Below are 16588 nucleotides of genomic sequence, written 5' to 3' on the forward strand. Positions count from 1 at the left end.
TAAAAAGTTTCCTCGACAAAACTGTGGACCCTGCTTAAGCTGTCTGATAAGATATCAGGTCTTCCAACAATGACCATTCCAAAAACCTTCCACTTTGAAACGTCTATGCCTACATTTTTTAAAGAAAAATAAACACTCTCTCTTTAGAAATAACCCAATCAGACTCAAAATAGTTCTGAAGTTATTTTGTGCTAACATCTACATAGAGACCTCCCAAAAAGCGTACTGCAGAAATGTATAACATTAACTACTGTACTGAACACTGTGAACATGACCATCACCATCATATCAATGTTGTGTTAATTTCAATGAAATAAACAGGTCCAGAGAGTCAGAGGTGCAAACAATCTATCATTGCACAAAACTAAACAGTTAAATAAGGTTCAAGGTTTTGAGTACAGAGACCGTGTTGCCTAAATTCCATGGCAATGATCGTGCACTAAAAATCTTTTGACATTTTTAATTCAAGATACAGAGAAAGGAATAAAAAAACAAATGAAAGCACTTAAAATATAAAGCATTAAATAAGCTTTTCATTTTAATGATATCTCTAGTTCCCTTTCCATTTAACTGTAGAAAGATTTTATAAGGAAAATCCCTCCTTTAATGGTCTTTTAGACTAGATGGTATTAAAGATAACTGTCCTTTTCTAGGAAAAGAGAAATAATTGAGATGGGGCGGATGATGTTGTTTAAGCTTGATAATGCTTTTCTGGATGCAAAATAAAAGTCACACACAGAAAAAGGGATAAAAAAGAACATATAAAAATACAGTTTTCTCATGTGCTGCCTCCTACTTGCAACCTTGCTTCCAAAGAAACACAGGCACAACACACAGTTTTATCAGACACTTTCAAACTAGCAAACTTACACCAGTTTTGGGCTGCTTTTGGCTAACTCTAATCAGAGGTTCTGAGCAGGTTTGTAAAAGATGCGGTCTTGGCTGGCTAAGCCAGACTCTTATTCCAGACAACAAGGAGGGAGAGAGAAAAAAAGACACGAAAAAAAAGCAGAAGGAAAAGGATACACAATGGAAAGGGTGACAGCTGGAACTCAAGTCTCACATGCCAAGTGTTGTTAGAATCCAGCCAAAGCTAGTAGATGAAGTGATATCATTAGTTTCCTTTCTGTGACTCAGTTTGGTCACCAGGACTTTAGCAATCAGGACAATAAAGAGCCAACAGTTTCATGGTGGGTCCCTGGATCCCAGAAGAAGGTGGGGGTGATCATGATGGTAAACAGTGTTCCCTCTAATTTTATCAATACATGGGTAGAATAAATTTTGTTACATGCACCAAGGCACATGTAAGTGAGTACCACCAATAGAAACACATGCTGCCCCTGTGACAGCTCTGCCAATCAGGTGGGTGGCACCTGAATCTCTCCTGGGCAGCCACCAAAGCACTCCGCTTACAGGGAACACTAATGGTAAAGCTCACTTTTTCTAGTTCCCCCCATCCGACTTGGTGTCATGATTTCCCCAAAGTCTCTTTTAAGGACCCTCCAAATGGGTGGTGATTGAAAAAAATCTCCTAGCACCATTATTTTGTTCAAAAATTAGGCCTAATTTCCCATGCACCAGTTTGTTCCATTCATTTCCAATTCTGTTTTTTGTTTACAATGTTAACCAAGTCCTTGAGTGGTAACAGTAGCCAGTTTTATTTTGACTGATATTTTTATTTCTTTTTAGTACCTTTGTCTATCAACATTTACTGTTATAAATTATTGTGACATATTATTGGCACCTTTCACCCACTTTCCAACAACTGAGTTCATAATTGGGGTAGACCCAAATTATTAAAATATCACCCCACACACACACACACACACACACACACACACACACACACACACACACACACACACCCCAACATTTTATAACTACTATTTGTTCAATGCCACAAATTTCATGCACTTTCATGAAATCTCATCAATTTACTCATAACAAACTCTATTTTTGTAAACCAATGGGACATCTCCATGAGAAAGGTAAGCAGGATTTGGCAGTTTATATGTGGACATTTTAAATGGAAACCTCTTTTACAGCCAGTCTAACATGCACCTTCCTTCATATATATTTTAAAACTTTAACATGGATCTGTTTATTAACTTTGGTCGATCATTCCAGCAGTGGGCCAACAGAATTACCAAGCCCCACAGCAAGGTGTAGGGAGGCAGCTCCACACTCCCAAAAGGGATGAGGCCTGAGGTGGAAGGGGTGGAGCTAAGATACTAGCTGTCAGCACCTCCCAGACCATGCCACATCACACCCCCTCCAGGCAGTCCTTAGAGCCACCCACAACGCACCGCTCCCGACCCTGGCAGCAATTTAAAGGGCCCAGAGCTCTGACCACCACTGCCGCCAGAATGGCATCAGCAGTAGCCAGGATCCCCAGGTCCTTTTGAATCACCAGGCCCCAGGGCAATTGCCCCCTTTGCCCATCCTCCTCCTCTCCCCAATTAGCAGGCCTGCACACTGGACCTAATACAGTATTTGATGATTATGGATATTTCTATTAGAGTGCTTACAGTGAAATAAACAATTTTTAAACATAAGTACGGTGAAACTTTGTTGGGAATTTTTTTGCAATACTGTATATAAAAAGTTATAGCAACAAAAGATTTAATAGCAAATGGCATTTATTAGAATCCTGCTGATGGCTTCAATATTAGTTAAAATGATTAAATTGACACAGCTGTTCCAAAGATGACCAATGCAAGGAAAACTGCAAACCATTTTATGCAGCTATAAAACTAATTTTTAGCCATAAGAATTTATTAAATTTAACATTTCAATTTAACTCTATGCGAAAGACATAGGGTTTAAAAACAAGGGATGAAATTTATCCAATATTTCCTACCTGATTATTTTCCCCTGGACAACGGAAAACATTTGTCATCTCCAGTTGCAGTCACTAATAACTTTGTATGCTTAAAATTCAGATACTTGCTCTTTTCTCATTTTTGGAAAGTTTTGGGATAATCCAGTCAACTTTTAAAAATTATTAATGAATAAAAAAAATGTTTAATGTAAAAAAAAGACTTCTTACTCAACAGAAGCATAATCCTTTGAAGTGCTCCACAATTATTGACCACTAAAACCATATAGAATCTTACTAAATCAAAGAAACTACAAATGGATTATATGTTTATAATCCCTTTGCAAGATCAGACTCTAGAATAGTTCACAATTTGTGAAGACCATAAGATCAATTAGAGAGGTTTGTGGACTAAGTGCTGGAGCCAATTAAAGTAATAGCAGACTCCCAGGAGTTATGGGAGTACTTTATAATGCCAAACCCTACCCACAGCCAGCAGTCAGTAATGTGCTTAATCAAGTAATACATCTATCAGTTAGAGAAGGTTTACGGATGTGTTTAGAGAACAGCAAATTAGTGACATTTTAATACATGTAAAAATATAGTAATACTGGCTCAGAACTGCCATACGATTAGTATTCAATAAGCAACAAACAAGCTTAATAAAAGCTTTGCACTTTTTAAAAGTATTTTCAATTTTTGCTAGTGAGCAAGCATGGCTTCTAGGGATGTCAACCTGTAGTCAACTACAAGATTAACCAATAAACCTGAGATTATTGGTTTATCTTGTTGACTACACACACCCCTACTCCCCTCGCTGCCTCTGCATCAGAAGCAGCAAGAAAGGGATGGAGGCGGGGGCCAGTGCCTGTGGGGAGTCAGCTTTTAAGTTGCCTCCCCATGAGCACTGGATCTTACAGAGTTGCCTGCCCTCCCAACCCCTGCATTGATGCCTCTGATAAAGAGACAGCAGTGTGGTGGATAAGGGGGGGGGGAGGCAGGTGGGAGCTGGCACAAGCAGGAAACCAACTTTTAATCCAGCTTCCCATGCATATCAACCTACACGGAGCTGCCTGTCCCCCTGCATTACTGCTTTTCTATCAGAGGCAGCAGCATGGAGAATGGGGGTAGGGGTGGGCAGGTGGCTCTATGAGATCCAGTGCATGTGGAGAGCCAACTTAAAAGCCTCCCCCCATTCCTTGCTGCTCTGTGGAGCTGCTCCCCCCCCCCCCCGATGCCTCCCACAGAGCCAGCTCCCCATAAGCACTGGTCCACCCTCCTCCCTCCCCCCTGCTGCCTCTATCTGTGGAGCAGCATCGGCAGTGGGCCTAGGCTCACTGTGGACAGAAGCTGCTCCGTGTATGCCAGTTTCTGTCTGCAGGGAGCTCAGGCTCCCCGTGGACAAGGGCTATTGTCTCTATATCAGAGATAGCAGTGCAGGGCAGGAGGCGGAGCCAGTCTGGGCAGGGAGCCGTATTTTAAACTGGCTCCCTCGCAGACCAAGTCCTCCTGCCACCCCGCACTGCTACCTCGGATACAAAGGCAGCAGCGCGGGGTGGCAGTGGGATCCCCAGGAGCGGGGCTGGGAGTGAACTGACTCCTGGCCCTGCCCCCAGGGACTATTGAACAGTTTTATAACTGCTAAAATTTCATGCAGTTATAGGATTATTCAATTGCACTATATCTAACATCCCTAATGGCTTCAACTTCCCAGCCTTACTTCTTAAACCTTCCACTGAAACCAAATGTCATAGTTGGCCTTTAGCTATATGAATCACTATATGATTAAATCAATTCCTTTTCTATCATCTGATCAATTAATCAGTAGAATGAGAAGTGTTAGATATTCCCCACTGCTAAACAGCTGATCAGCAAGGAGGAAAGAAATGAAGAACAGCTGTTTCACTAGAAGAGTTGGCATGGGAAGACAGACACAAAAAGAGTAAGAAGGGAAAAATTATTGAAAAGAAAAAAGGAGGACTGAAATTAAGACAAGTTATCAATCAAAAGCCTGAAGTACACAAAAATGTTTTAAATGAGCACCTGTTTGTGGCTTTTGAGCAACTTCTCCAGATTTTCAAGAAATACCCTCCATCTAAATAATGCAATGGCATACAAAAGACAGAGATGGTGTAGCAATGTTGGGCTTCATAAAAAAAAAACTAGGGCTATCAATTGACCTGCGTTAATGCCTGCGATTAATGCAGGACAGAATGCGTTCTTTTTTTAACGTGTTAATCACAGGTGTTAATGCTGCGCTGTCCCTTTCAAGTGCCGCTCCGGCGCTTAAAAGGGGCAGTGTGAGTGGAGCCGGGGATCAACTGGAGTCCCCATCTGATCCCCAGCTCTGCTGTTGCAAAGCTGGAGTCCCCAGCTGATCCCGGGCTACATGCAGCACTGCCCCGCTGAAACACTGGCGTGGCATTTCAAAAGGGAGGCGCACATGATTAATTGCGATTAAATTTGTTAATCTCTTGACAGGCCTAAAAAAACCTTACTCATTAAGCCTTTGGTGGTTTGCGGGACCTATGCTTTACTGTGCTTTCCCGATCCATTTTGGTCTGTCTTCTTCCTCCCAATCGCCTTTTTCCCCCTCTCAATCTCATTTAACCCATACCTTCTGAACTCTGAAATGGAAGGTTGATAAATCTCAAGTCCAAAATACGTTCAAACACATACAGTCTCAGCCCACCTGACTTGCCTGATATTCTGGAGAAAGCCAACAGCAGCCTAATTGTCTCATATACATTGGAAAAACTGGGTCTTCAAGGTAAGCAGACCCTCTAATTGAGGCACAGAGTAGCAGGACAGCAATCTATATCACTAAACTGTAGAACTGCCTGCCTTACGTCCCCTTTTTCTTGTGACTCACATATATAGTTGACAATGATGGATATATCTGGTGACGTAACAGTGCACCTGATTTGCCTTTTTATACATACAAAGAAAGAAAAAGTTACACAGCTGCTCCTATTTTCCTTCAGGTTTCATGGATGCTTATACGTGATGCTACTTAGATTACTATGATTGTTCTGTATTGTTAGGAAGCATAAGGAAATTATGACTTAAGAGTTATAGATCACAGCTTTCAAAATGATCATTTTTCATTAAAACAAACAGAATGCGCAGCGGGCTATGCATACAAGGGAAGGCCTTCCCAAAACTGCCTACACTGCCCAGCTACCTGGGAGTGGCTGGGACCACACCGTATAGCTCTCTGGCAGCCAGGGAAGGCTAGGGCTACACCACTGGACTGCACCTCTGAAGACTGGGGCCAGGCCATGCAGCAGTCGCAGGCCTCAGGTGGAGTTGGGCGGGGCTTGCCTGGGAGAGGGGGAAAGGTTGTTCAGGGGCATTGTCTTGGGGGAAGGGCTGTGGCTTTGGGAAGACAGGGCAGGCTTTGGCTACCTTCCCCATCTGGGCCTTTACCTATCACCCATGATAAACAGCTGTTCATAGGATTGCCAGATGGTTGAAGCAAAAATACCATACACCCATTTCCCCCCCCCCCCCAAAACCAAACCACCAGGAAAAAATTCTGTTGAAGAAAAATAAAAGGGGGGGGAACCAAAGTTGTTGTGGGGAGGGGGGGGGGGGAATAGGACTCCAAGACTTAAAGACTTATTAAGCAAAAAAAACCAAAAAAATTAAAATGAAGTAGTATTAAAACAGCATGTCCCCTTTAAGAGAGAGTGCAGGGATAGGAGCAGGGGAGTAGCTGAGCAGTAAGACCCAGGGGAGTCATTGCTTCCCCTTGGTCTTTTTGCCGGCAGTCATTTTGCGCCAGAAGCCTTGCGGAACCAGGTAAGCATGGGAACTGGGGTTGGGGGGTGTTGGAGGCTTGGGGGGGAGGGATGGGGCCTGGGAGGGAATGTCGGGCACTGAGTGTTTGTACGGTTACCAGGTGCCCGGCATTTTCGCCTGCTGGCCAGGAGAAGAAAAAAAAAAAATCAGAAAATACCAGACATCTTAGGTGTCCTGTATTTTCTGATTTTTTTTTTACACCAGACAGGAGGCAAAAATACCAGACTGTCGGGGTGAATACCAGACACCTGGCAACCCTAGCTGTTCAACACAATAAACTTTGAGAATACTGCCCTTTTCAGAGTGGATGTGGCTTTCTTGAATGTGTAAACTAACTTTTTGACATTAAAACATACTTGTTCACAACGTAAGTACTTTATTAAAGTGATATCTACCTTCTAGAGCTGATTAAACAGAATCATAGGATTGGAGGAGACCTCAGGACATCATCAAGTCCAATACTAAAAATGCATTTGTTCAACTTTCAACTGGTTGCTAAGTTTGACCACATTCATTTCATTTATTATTCACTGTTTGTAAACATTAACACAAAAGGGATTTTGTTCACATGACTGTTTTGGGAACTCTTGTTTATGAATATACTAGTATTCATATGCAAACAAGAATATTCATAAGTTAGAGAATGTTCATTATTCAGTATTTCAATCATCCAATCAGAGAACAGAAACGCTTTATGACTAAGTGTCCAATCACTCACCACAAATTATTCAGAGTGAATAAGTGAACAGTTTGCAACCAACCCATAAATTTAAGTTTATTTACCATTGATAAATATTTATAAATAATATATTAGTAGAAATTGGGGTCAGTTTGCAAATTATAGGACTTCGATCTTTGGTAGATTTTGACTCTTCCCCTCTCCTGCTTCCAAAAACAAAGCAGCTGAAGTGAAGCTTTATGCATTTCTTGAAGTGGCATGCCAATTGGGATGCAGAGGCCCACCGTATCCAAATTTCTTTAGCAGAGGTCTTACAAGCACAAAATGCCTCTTCACAGCCTCTGTACTCAGCAAAAGATCTCAACCACCACTATATCATTTAAAAATAATGAGAACACCACCTCCGCTGAGAGTGAGAAAGTTCCCTGACTTGTACTACCTGCTGTTATGCCATTTTGCAGTGTTCTACCATTCTGCAGGATGGTAGTCATTCATCCACACACTAACTTATTATTTAACAGTTTTTAAACACTGCAATCATCTCCATTTGTAGACAGCCTAAAGTCAGACAGAATGCTACATTAAATCACCCTTTTTTCTCCATTTGTTTCCCCAAAGGGAAGGATGTTTTAGACCTCTTGAAGATTTTTTTTTGCTTAATAAGGAGCCTGTGACAACTTGTCCAGAATAACCACTTAATACACGACTTATGCCACCACAGCCATGCTGCTATTTTTAATATACTAGAACTAGATTGAGCACAGCTACTGTGTATATGTTTACCCAAGCTGGAAGTTACCCCTCTGAACTCTTGGGTAGACTAGACATTAAAGCAGAGTCTGCAGGCAGATGGCCAGCAGGTGGAACCTGTGAGGAAAGGGCTGCAAACATATGGCAATCTGACAAAGTTTAAGGCTGAATGTGGATAAACACAAGAAGATCCTCTGTGATGCCCCCAACATCCACACCTTCAAAAATACTGGCATGAAGAAGGCAATGTTGATGTGGGGGGAAACCAATAAACTTGAGATGGGATAAGAATGGGGAGAACTGGGACACAGAGGGAAAAGTGGCAGCAGCTGAGAGCCAGAAAGAGAAGGAGAAGTAAATGTGACTCAGAGAGAGAAAGTAAAGACTGAGACTACATGAAAAGCCAGCTTCTTCTCCCACTGAAACCTAGGAATGAAATTACAATAAATAGTCCTTTTCAATGAAAGAAGAATTAAAATGTGACAAATGAAACGGGAAAACAAAGGAAAACATTGAACTACTTACGTGTTTTTGACGCTGCTGAATAAAAAACTTTTTCCTTTTAAAGGAAATTTTTAATATGTTCACCCTAAAGAAAAGAAACAAAAAACACTAAAAACAACCCATAAAAATTGAGCAAAACAATTCAAAGAAAAAGTGATACACAACACATGTTTTAATGCCTGTCAGACTTAAAAGATCCCAAAGTACATTATAACATTACACTTTCATGGCTATTAAAATGCACCAATCTCTGAGATGGAGACTGGCAGCTCACACTCACAAGCAAGAGAGGAGCAGTAACTGTGTCCAATGAGAAGGATCTTTTTAAGATCATTATTCAATAGGTACTCTCAAAGACTTGAGTATAGCATAAGCAGAAACAATATAGCATGTGGCAAACAGCATTCTGTACTTGCAGCAAAGACCCAAAAGAATCAGATTTTCCTTTTCATTGTTTACACACAGTGCATAGGACCCAATTGAATTGAGTTTGTATGAACAGTGAATCATATTGTAACTATAGAGTACCAAAGTTTGATAACAGGATACATTAGACCATGTATAACATGAAAAATTTCAACACAGAGCAGATGACAATACAAGTCATGTTACTATTGGTAAAAATTGTGTCACATTATCAATAAATATTTAGAATACGAAAAGGAAAACATGTTAGAGTATCTTTTGGAAAAATCCTATGCTACTGCATCTTTTAACACCCAACAGAATAATTGGTAGTTATCCATTAAACATTCTAATCACATACTTACTTGCTTTTGCAGGATTAAAAGAGAGGAAGAATGGAGGAAAGGCTCAGATATGAGTGCTAAGGTATTCCTAACAGATCAAATCCATTAATATTGTAATATCCTTAGATATTTTAAGTCGTATAGTTAAAAACAATCATGAGCTGTGATCTTCTAAATACACATGACATCAATGGTAACTCCCCATATTTGTTTGTTTTAGGCAGAGATGAATAGTGCCTAAAGCTTGTCTAACACTTTATATTATAAGCCCATTATTATCTGTTTAATAACATTTAGCCAACTTAATTGTTCAGGCTGAAATTTTCCATGCTTGTTTTTGTGTCTGGACTTTTTTTAAACGTTTCAGTCATTCATTCCATAATTTCCAAGAAATGGGCTACTGAAAAAATAGGTAGTTTTGCCAATGCTAAAATTTTCATTTTTTTTTAAATTAAAAGCTCTCTAATTACTGCTTGCTTGGGAGAAGAAATTTGATAAAGGAGTATTTGGAGTTAGAGATAACTATACCTTTAAGAAAACCCAGATTTGGCCAAGTTATAATTTTAAAACTACCATTTGTATGTGCACAGTAATGTAGGTTAGAAAGTTACCACAAAAATTTCAGAACATTGTACCTTAACTGAGTATACTGCAGACCAATGGAGGAGAATTTTTCCCAGTCCCCACTAAATCTCCTACATAAGCATCAGAGTTAGACCTTCAGATAGAGGATGTAGCAGGGACACAGCAACCAGACTTTGTTTTGACTTATGGGAAGGTGAACTGGGTTGGGAGCCAACTTGTAGTTCTAATGGAATGCACTTTACAACTCTTATTACTGCGCAATGCCTCACACTCCCTGCCTTAGGAAACAGGAGAGTAACATTCAACTGTTTCATAAACATACATACATATACATACATATATATATATATATATATATAAAACAGACTGCATAGCATCACTGGAAATAGAATTCATCTGTAATATGGCAAGTCCCATACACTTAGCCATACTCTTTCAGAATGAAAGTACCAAATTCTGTGCTGTTGGCTGTATTATACGAAAGAGCCAGGAACAGAACTCAAGGATTCGGATTCTCAATATTCCTCTACTCTTTACTTAATAGTTGTGTAAGATACTGGAAAGTTTATACCATGTCTCTCTCTGTCGGTTGGACTACAGAAGTAAAAGTACAGCACTGATGTTATTTGACATTGCTTCAAGTGATAGATGTCTGGACTGCATATTTAAAGGACAATGGTTCCAATCCTGCGGACCTTCAAGAGGTCAAGGTGGTTCTCCGTAATGGAATTTTTCAATCTTTTTTTTAAAAAAAAACAGACACGTGAAATCACTTTCTTCAGCATAGTTTTTTCTAATGTTTTGTTTTATATAATACCTAGTTCTGAGCACTAAATCCATGTACTACACAAGCTGTTCTAACATTCCTCCTTTGCTTGTTCACTCATATCACTCCATCCTCTCTCCATAACTATCTTACTTTCATGGAGAGTCTGTCTTCTCTTCAGTGCCAGTGCTGCTCCAGCAGTTTAACTTGGTGACACAGAATATTTGTTAGAAGGATGGACAGATTTATTTAATCTCATGAGCAACAGCTATCACATCACACTTTTTTAAAGTGAATGCTAGTGAGTTACAGTAATCCCTGAGGTTTTGATCTGAGGAAGTGGGTCTGGCCCACGAAAGCTCATCATCTAATAAACCATCTTGTTAGTCTTTAAAGTGCTACATTGTCCTGCATTTTGCTTCAGTAATCCCTGAGAATTCCTTCTTTCTTCTCTGGTGGATTATGCTGTCATTAAAAGACTTACATTTCATGAATGCTCGAGCCTGTCACATCCAGAATATGACCTGTATATAGTGCAGTTGTCCACATTCTTATTGGTAACTCAGCCCCCCGTATCACTCATTTTACAATCTTTAAAAAGGCTCCCTGTAAAATTAACAAATTCACGAGGTTTTACTGCTTACCATTAAAGTACACAATAGTTTTGTCCCATTACAGAGGATACATTTTTGGTTCATAAAAAGTTATGTAGCTGACAACATAACCCCAAGTGTGTGTGCCAGAAACTAGAATTGAACAACAGGACAGAGATCACTTGATAACCATGAGAATCTGCTCAATCCCTCTGAGACATCTGGCACTGGCCACTATCAGAAGACAGGATACAGGGCTACACTGAACATTAGTCTGACCCAGTATGGCCATTTGTATTTTTTTATGTCCTTAGATCTTAAGATTGAACAGAAATCCAAGAGAGGTCAACAAACCAGTTGATCTAACACTGCCAAAATAAAGAAAGCTGTTACTTTAGGCTTAAATTAAAAAATATTTCCATAGCTGTAAGTTTATTTGCTCATCCACCAATCTGGAAGGTTTTATATACATTGAATCCATAATTCAAAAAGGCAGGCAAATAGATTTGGGGTAATATGTCATCTCAATATAATCCTTCACATTTCTTAGAAAAGCTATTCCAAAATTGTGTTTTCAAAGAGAAAATACTGCTCGCAACAAGCAGAAATTGTTGTGCTGTAATATATATTCAGATCCTAGAGGAAAGGATCTTGTGTGTTAGGGAAAAGCCTCTTTACTTGCAAAATTAGCCAATCTAATTTGGAAACCCCTGGTGCCATGTTAGAGGACTCTTTAAACCCCTCCACTCTCGATTAGATCCCCAGATTGGATCAAGTCCAACCAAACTTATTTTTCAGAAGCATGCCCTATTTTGACTCATTCAGCTTGACATATCAGGGTTTTTCTCTCCCATATCTAGTTTGGTTTGATTGCAGATCCTCTCCTTTTTTTGCCAAGATGGTACTTCTATTACATCTGTCCTTTAGCGCTTTTTGTCCACTTTGGCTATTACCATATAGCATCATTGTTCCTATCGTTGCAGTCTATTAATATTGTAAAACACTGTTCCATAATTTTGAAAGAGTGCTTTGATGGTGTTTGCTGCCACCTACAGTTTGAAACAGTTTGTGCCAAATCCTGATGAACTTAAAAGCCTAGAAGTCCTATTGACTTACAGTGTTATTCAAAATGTAGACTGAAGCCAGATTTAGATTTTTATTAGAACTTGATCTCCTTTTCAGCTACTTGTCACGATAGAACATTTCCCCACAACCAAGCACTTCCACCCCAATAGGCTTTGTAATCCGTTTAAATGAAAGGAATTGAGGGTATAATACAAATCTCTCATATTCTACATTTTTATAATATGTCTAAACAATACATTACAAAATGCATTCTGCATGTACAATACAGGAAGATATGGCACTATATTTTTTCACAATGACTTGAAGGAACCACATTGCTCATGAGTAGCAGATGACTCCAATTGTCTCCCAGCAATCAGAAATAAGTGCCAATAAAGCCTCTCTTCCACATATCAAGGATTTTTTTTTGTTTGTTTTTTGGTGGAAAGTGATTGTTTTTTAATGTTTTTAGGTTTGCTCCTACTAATTTTACAGTCACATGAAAATCCTGGTGCCTTAGCTATTATGAGTCTGAGGGAAAAAAATTCTGACTAAAAAGTTTTAAAGACTCAAAAAACTATTGAAAAACAAGCTTTCTAGACATGTTAAAATTCCAGTATCTAATCTTTTCTGCACCTTACAGGATGAAATGTATTTTAGAAAGCTGGAAATTATCCCCTTTCAATGGAATAATGCTTCTGTTTCTAGACCAGAAAGATCGCAATATTGGAATTTACACATAATTAATGCAAATATTGCCCACTCAAGACCATTGTGTCAGTAATTTTGGAAGAGTAAAAGTGTGAAGAGAAAGAAAATATTTGTCTGGCAGATAATCTTTAAAAATAGCAGCTGTTTCAAGGCATTAAAAATTTGAGTTGATAGAATTAAGAAAGAAATGGACTGGAAGGCAGATTTCAAGAGACAACGATGCATGATAAATCTATATTTTATCATGCATTAATTATACATAGAAAACATACAATATCATGGTGTGTTATTAGCATAAATTTGAGATGGCTGCATTAACTGTAGTTGAATTTTTTAGGCTACATCATTCAAAAGATTACATGTTTCAAATAATGGAAAAAAGAGGAATAAGCAAAGAAGGAATAAGCAAAGAAGATACTTTAGGGTAGACAATTTAAATTTATAATCTATTTTAGTGCTTTACTCTGTCAGACATTCCTTGAGATTGTGATAAAAGGATGGGACGACTTAAGAACTCTAATATTGCTGGTTTCTCTAGTTAACTAACTGAAAGGAAAAAAAAAAAGGAGACTCTACAACTCACCATAACTTATACTGTGAGTTTTTTTCTGGCAACTTTCCTTAGAAAACTTTGTAAGTCATGCCTAATACTATGTACAGGTTGCTAGGCACCAGTTGCTCAACTGAGGAGAGTGAAGAAAGTGCAAATAATCCCACTTTTAGATTCAGTAAGTAGCAGAGTGGAAAAGATTTGGACCCTCTCCAAAATCTTGAGGACATGCGTATAATATTTCAATCACTTTGCAGCAAGGTCAGCAACTGTGGAGTCTCAATCCTATACCAAGAGAGGACTTCCTAACAAACATGAATGAGCATGCTACTGTTTTCAGCATTAAGCAGCCATCATAGTATCTTCCCCTTTGGAGATCCCCAACCTACATGTCAACCCAGGATGATCTTGTAAACATAAGTGTTTTATTCCATTGCTTGTACATTTATCTCAACTTCTCCTGATAAATGCTCATAATTGTCAGTTATGTACTTTCTTTCACAGAAGCAAATGCTATGTTTGCCAAATTAATAAAACTGCTGATCATTCATAATTGATTGAAGAGCTGTTTAGAGGGTATAAGGACAGCATATATGGAGCATCACCAGGGTCCCAATCCTACAAATACATATACAAGAGTAGTCTACCTCTGAACTATAATTTTAAATTCAGTGTATTCACAGTCATGAACCTGTGTACGATCAAGTCCCCTAGTCCTGAGTTTTCACTTTAACTCAACCTAACAAACTATATACAGGTTACAAAAACAGAACCTATCCCTTTCAGTAACAGATTTATCCTGTTTGAAACAAGCATTATGTCATGTGACAATATTACTTAAAATTTAAAACAGCAATTGCAACTCTTAATTAACTAACGAAATAGAAATAAGAAACCCTTACCAAGGATAGAAACTTGTGCAAATAAATTTTCTGTACACAGCAATACCACCTGAAGCAATTCCAATCATCAAGTCTAGATTATGTAGATCCTGGAAAAGAAAGTATTGTAAAAACACAGAAGCAGCCTATGACATGTGTTCTTTATATCTGTGAATTCATTCATGGGTTTTCCATATACATGTATAAAAAGACAGCCTAAAAGGCTTACAATTCAAAGAGCAAGATTTCTGCACTATATGTTTTAACATGGTCAGACATATACAAGTCTTGCTATTGAGAGAAGCATTGTGTTATCTCATGCAATTTTATTTAGTACTGCCTAGGCGAGACTGCTATAATGCACAGAACGGGGTGTGGAGATATTGCTCTTGCCCCTAATCTGTTAGTTAAATGTGCAAAGCATGTAGGAGATTGGACCCAGGATCCCAATCCTTGATTGATTGAGAAGACTTGGAAAATCATTTCTTTCTCTGACTCCTGAAGGACCTATCCATTACAGGCTAACTGAGAACTGGCCAGAGAAGAAATGATCAGTTAAGGATGTTAAGTTGTGGTTATCTGGCTAATCGCATAATCAATACAATTTGTATCAACTATACGATTAGTTGATAAGGACTGCTCTGCAGAGCCAGGGTGACAGTTCGTGCCAGCTCTGGGAGCCACCGGCGCTGCAGTTCTGCATTTTAAATGTAGTAAGAGCCACCGGGCTCTTACTGCATTTAAAGTGTACAGGCACATCATCCCGGACCAGTATGAGCTGGGAATGCTTGATCCCAGCTCGCACTGAGTCCCTCACCGCAAACAGATGCTGCTCTGACACGAGCCCCTTTTTGCGGTGGCCAAGGCTGGCCACAGCCAGGGACTGCTGCCAGTGCAGCCCCTGCACACGGCCAAAGTGGGCTGCTGTGAAGAGGGGCTGCATGGAGGCAACAGTCCCTATCTACAGAGAGGAGAGGGATAAGTCTCTGCCTGGAACCCTGTGGACAGGGGCTGCTACCAGAACAGCCTCTGCTCACAGCAACCCTCAGCCTGCCGAAGGCAGAGGCTGTTTTGCAGCATCCTTCCCCATGCTGCCTCTGATAGAGACAGTGGGGGGGAGGGGCAGGGTTGCACTGCGAGGATGGTGTTGGGATGTACCAGCTTTTAAGCCAGCTCCCCCAAGCACCGCCTCCTCTTCCCTCCCCCCGCCTTGCTGCCTCTTATAGAGGCAGCAAGTGGGGGTGGTGGAGGGAGCGAGTAGTGGATACTCCAGACAACTACTCGCTAATATCCTTAGAAATAACCCAAGCTCTATACATAAAAGCGGGTTGAGGCCACATACATGTGTTAAAGTAGTAACAGGTCAACTTTATTGTTCATTGTACAGTAGACTTCCGATAATCCGGAACCTATGGGACCTAGGTGGTACCGGATTATCAGATATGCCGAACTATCAGGAGGTACAATAAGCTGGTTATATATATACACTGTATACATTATATACTGTATATAAAGTGTTCTTAACCCTTTTTATTGTACATACTGTAAACAGTATACTGTAATGTTTTAGTTTTTTTAAGCCTTTTTTTACCCTTTTTGCTCAGTTCAGCTGCTGCCGCTGTTACCTTGTGACTCATTTTTTGCCGAAGCTCACTCACTAGGCTCTTGCCATTTTGATGCCGGACTATCAGGAGTGCCAGACTATTGTCATGTTCTGGTGCTCCTGATCAGCATTTTAAAAGTCCCAAATTCTGGGTCAAAAAGGTGTCTTGTCTTATGAGTGAATTAATGCATCAGAACTCTTTTCTTTTGGGCATCTGTTACTTTTTTTTGGTGGTGATAAAGGTGATCCCAACATACATGAAACCCTGAAGAATGTATAGTATGTATGTTTTTCAACAGAGTTTTCAAAACTAAGGCCTTATAATGGAATCTACTATATAAAATAGCAGAATAAGAGTGACAATCAAGATTATGTTCAAACTTGAATCATTAACCATTTTTGATATTGCAGGATGTCCAACCTCCATACACACTAACCATTATATGCACACTAATTATTATCCACAGGCAGCATCTGCATAAGCTAAATACTGCATTTTAAGCTACTGATTTCAGCCAAACAATATTCCC

At 39.6% G+C, this 16588-nt stretch overlaps 1 protein-coding gene across 5 annotated transcripts in view; it reads right to left on the bottom strand.

Annotated features, from left to right (window-relative positions):
- PTPN3 (protein tyrosine phosphatase non-receptor type 3) overlaps positions 1–16588 on the bottom strand; it is a 335183-nt gene that overhangs the window by 134564 nt on the left and 184031 nt on the right. For 4 of the 5 annotated variants that reach the window (XM_006135940.4, XM_075921606.1, XM_075921609.1 and 1 more), the window contains 2 exons: positions 14477–14565; positions 8577–8640 (listed from right to left, as the gene is read on the bottom strand). In XM_006135940.4, coding sequence (XP_006136002.1) covers positions 8577–8640; positions 14477–14565 — 153 coding nt within the window. Of the gene's footprint in view, positions 1–8576; positions 8641–11139; positions 13145–14476; positions 14566–16588 lie in introns of those variants that run through there. The other variant, XM_075921608.1, reaches the window with a different exon arrangement.

Source organism: Pelodiscus sinensis, chromosome 2 (genome assembly GCF_049634645.1).
Source record: "Pelodiscus sinensis isolate JC-2024 chromosome 2, ASM4963464v1, whole genome shotgun sequence".
NCBI lineage: Eukaryota > Metazoa > Chordata > Testudines > Trionychidae > Pelodiscus > Pelodiscus sinensis.